Source organism: Rattus norvegicus, chromosome 1 (assembly GCF_021556685.1).
Source record: "Rattus norvegicus strain SHRSP/BbbUtx chromosome 1, alternate assembly SHRSP_T2T, whole genome shotgun sequence".
In the NCBI taxonomy this organism is placed as follows: domain Eukaryota; kingdom Metazoa; phylum Chordata; class Mammalia; order Rodentia; family Muridae; genus Rattus; species Rattus norvegicus.
The window spans coordinates 169862847-169867104 of record NC_141534.1 but is presented as its reverse complement, the minus strand read 5'-3'; the positions used below and the strand labels follow the sequence as shown (position 1 = coordinate 169867104).

The 4258-nt window shown below is 36.8% G+C and overlaps 1 protein-coding gene across 1 annotated transcript; it reads left to right on the top strand.

The window, feature by feature from the left end:
• Window positions 1–1328: 1328 nt before the first annotated feature.
• Window positions 1329–2303, top strand: Or52r1 (olfactory receptor family 52 subfamily R member 1). The gene is given in 1 exon segment (NM_001000131.1): window positions 1329–2303. A coding segment is annotated over 1 exon segment (975 nt).
• The last annotated feature ends 1955 nt before the right edge of the window (window positions 2304–4258 follow it).

Here is a 4258-nt window from a genome sequence, read left to right as displayed (position 1 = left end):
TTCATTTTCACTGATGAGATCTAAGCCTTACTCAACTTGAACCACAGTCCTTGTAATTAAAATTCGCCAACCAAATTCTATACATTTTTTGTCATACTTTATGTGGTTAATTGAAAACCTGAGAAACCCAAAGTGTAAATGCCCCCAAAGTATGACTCAATTACATCAGTACACATTATGAAGGGAAGACTTCTAGCACATTAGAAAATAAAAAGAATATATTAATTACAACTTAGAGAAGGAATGGATGATTTGATATGGAATTACGTTGTTCCTTTTCCCATAAGCTTTAGGAAAAATGCATATCTTGATCCAAAGTACACAGATACAAGGTAACTTGTAGGACAAAGGAAACTTGTCTTGTGGGTATAACACAAAGCAGGTTTAAGTGAGCCATGAGAAGGCTTGTAGAATATTGCTAGCTAGTGAATACACCTGTTGTTACTGAATAGCAGAGTTCTTCTGACATTCCCTTGCACAAATATTTTTTAAAGTCCTACTCTTAGGAGGCACAAAGGTGACAGAAATAAAACAGGACTCTGAGCTGGCTTATCAAAAAGAACAAGGCTTCTAAACTACAGTATGAAGGATAAATACTGTGTAGCCCTTTTAGAAATTAAATCTTATTGGAGTGTGTACACACACACACACACACACACACACACACATTGATTAGTTAATAAGGTTTCTTTGTATTCAAGGTAAACATGGTTAGTTGCAAAGGAGGCTTTCCTGCTAACAAAGCCAGAAATACTTTTAACTGACCTTTACAAAAAACATTTGCTGACTTCCAATTTAGGGGGATGCATATAGAGAACACAGTGTGCTTAGTTATAGTGTACACTCAATTTAATTCTGCTCTTCCCCAAAACTTCTTTAGATTACACTTAGGGTTAATGTTAAGTGTCTATCTCTAAATGGATAAAGCCTTTTAAGCAGTATTACCTTCCATCAGAGGGATGATGTCACACAGACAAGATTGAATGATCCCTTGTTTGTTTTAAGTAATAGAAAAATGGGGCTAAGTATAGCATTATTGGTCAAGATACATTTCTATTAGTGTAATTTACTCTCCCGAAAGTTACTGGTTGTGAGAGCATAGCTACACTTGCAGCTCATATTTGAAAACCTCTTTGGATCAATGTGTGAATAAAGTTGTGAGCTACTTCATTTCATGCTGCAAAGTGGCTTGTATTGATACAGTTAACTTTTCATATAAAGGCCCAATAAAATCATTCAAGGTATTTGTAATGAATAACATTCATTCCATTGTCACCATCTAGGAAAATAGAAACCTTTGCTGGGGAGAACATAGTAACCATCCTCTCATGGTAGCTTCAAGTAACAGCTCTTCCCATCCTCTGTTCTTTATCTTGCTTGGAATCCCAGGACTGGAGAATTATCAATTTTGGATCGCCTTTCCTTTCTGTGTTATGTATATTGTGGCACTGACTGGAAATATCACCATCCTATACATAATCCAAACTGACCACACCTTGCATGAGCCCATGTACCTCTTCCTAGCCCTGCTGGGTATCACTGATCTGGTTCTATCCTCCTCCACACAACCTAAAATGCTGGCCATACTCTGGTTTCACGATCATGAGATTGAATACAATGCCTGCCTCATCCAGGTATTCTTCATTCATGCCTTTTCTTCTGTGGAGTCTGGGGTGCTCATGGCCATGGCCTTGGACCGCTATGTGGCTATCTGTTTCCCACTCAGACACTCCAGCATCCTGACCACATCTGTAGTCATCAAACTAGGGGCAGCTGTGATGGTGAGAGGGCTGCTGTGGGTGAGCCCCTTCTGCTTCATGATCTCCAGGATGCCCTTCTGCCCCAACAACGTCATTCCCCAGTCCTACTGTGAGCACATGGCTGTGCTCAAGTTGGTATGTGCTGATACCAGAGTTAATCGTGGATATGGACTCTTTGTGGCTTTCTCTGTGGTTGGCTTTGACATAATTGTCATCAGTGTATCTTATGTGATGATTCTGAGAGCTGTGTTGAGGTTGCCCTCAGGCGAAGCTCGCCTCAAAGCTTTTGGTACATGTGCTTCCCATGTCTGTGTTATCTTGGCTTTCTATATCCCAGCCCTTTTCACCTTCCTCACCCACCGCTTTGGCCACCATGTGCCCCGTGTTGTGCACATTATATTTGCTAATTTCTATCTGCTGGTTCCTCCCATGCTCAACCCTATTGTCTACGGAGTCAGAACCAAACAGATCCGGGACAGGGTTATCCGAGGATTCAGGAGAAAAAAACTTGAGCCAGGGATCACAGTAGCTCCAGGTCAATGACCAAAGGATATATTCAACAGACTTTGGCAAATCAACATATATTTGCAAGATATCTGGCAGCCCTCCAGAAGAACTGGAATAACTTTCAAGTTATACAGAATGAGAGATTTGAGACTTTTTACAGATAAAACTTATTTACTTAACCTCTTCTTGCCTTCATAAGAAAAACAAAGAAGATTTTTCCTATATTAAATCAATGAATTATTTAAAAGAATGTTATCATCCATAAATTATTAACTTGAAAACTTTATTTTAAAATTTTAATAGTCATATAATTTGACATATAGTTTGAACAGAGATTAAAATATGCCTTAAGTAGATAATAATTTGCACATTTTCTCCATCTTGTAATATTCATAGAAACAGATATTTCAAAATTAAAATATTTCTAAAAGCTTATGTAAATTCATTATTTATGTCAACAAATAGTAAAATAGGAAACAATTAAAACAAGCAGCAGGTGACTGCTGTGTGTCTCTTAATTGTCTCTTAATTATTCTCACTTAACTAGACCATCACAATTACATGGAGGTGGGGAACTAGTCAATCTATAACATTAACAACAACAATAACACAAAAATCTACCTGTATATCTTGAAGGTTTTTCATCAACCAAGAATATATGTAGAGGAAAAGCTTTGGCCAATGCAAGGGAAATTTACTAATGGCCATGGGGAGGTATGCATTGTTGTAGGTTTTAAGTTTATTCTTTTAAAATTACCATGTTTTATTTTGTTTGGTTAAAACATTTCATTATACAGACTAACATGATGTTTCAGCACTAATTTTTAATAATTATTCTTAACTGATAGAACAGAATGTTAGTGTGAGAGAAAAGTAATTAAAATATCAACAAAATATACAAAAGATTTTGGTGCCAAAGACTATGGCAAAGGATGCACAGGTCCTTGGGAACAAGTATGACATACTAGATAAGGAAGTGCAGCCATTTACAAACTTTCAGACAACAGTAGTATCAAATCTCAACTTCCTTAGACTACTAACAATGCATGTTAAGTGAAAAGATTCAGCCTCTCATAGCTAAGAACCACTGAATCTATGAGAAAAACTGAATTTCAGAATGAATGCCAGATTCTGTAAAAATCAAAGAATAGTTACTTTGATAAGAAACTATAGTCTAAGGTTTACATTCAAGGGGGAAATTCTTCTAATCACACCATTAAATGCTAGTTTCCTTCAGAACTATCACCTTGAAGCGTTTTTAGAGCATGCTTCTTGTTGGGTCACTTCACTAGCATAGTTCAACCTTTTACTACCAAAGCTAATGGAAATAATTTCTCAGAACACCCTTAGAGTTTGGTAGCACCCTTTCTAAACTATTTCATCAAACTATTTCATCAAACTATTTCATCAAATGGATAATGGGCAGGAAATAGAGCTAGACATGCAAGGCAAGGGCTAGGAACAAGAGATCTGGTAAAAGACCTAGAAAACTATATGGGGAAACCATTGAACTGAAAATCATGTCTTTGAACTAGGAGGTCATTTGCATCAGATTTTGAAAGGCAAACATTATTGAGCACTATATTTTTGTCTAAGGACTATAAATTGTAGTTCCCAACCTACTCACATCCAAAAGTTGCAGATGGTGGAATTTAGAGGCACTCAGAAATGGCGACTATTTGTCTCACCTCACCCAGCAACAATATCCTAAGATCTTAATATTCAAGTCTTTTAGGTTAAGCTGAATCCTATGGTGTCCCTAGTTAAAACACTTCAAGACAAGTAATAGGAATCTGTGGAGATTCAGAATTGACGTATGTCATGAATTCTAATCACTCATAAAGGCTGAAGACCAAGCATAGAGAGGTTTAAATCAATGTTTAAGATCTATGGCTCATTTAATCATTTATATTCACTTGTTTGTATTATGCCTCAGCCTTAGATGGTCTCATTTTTGCTTTGGCTTCTATTGCTTTTAAACCTTCTCCATA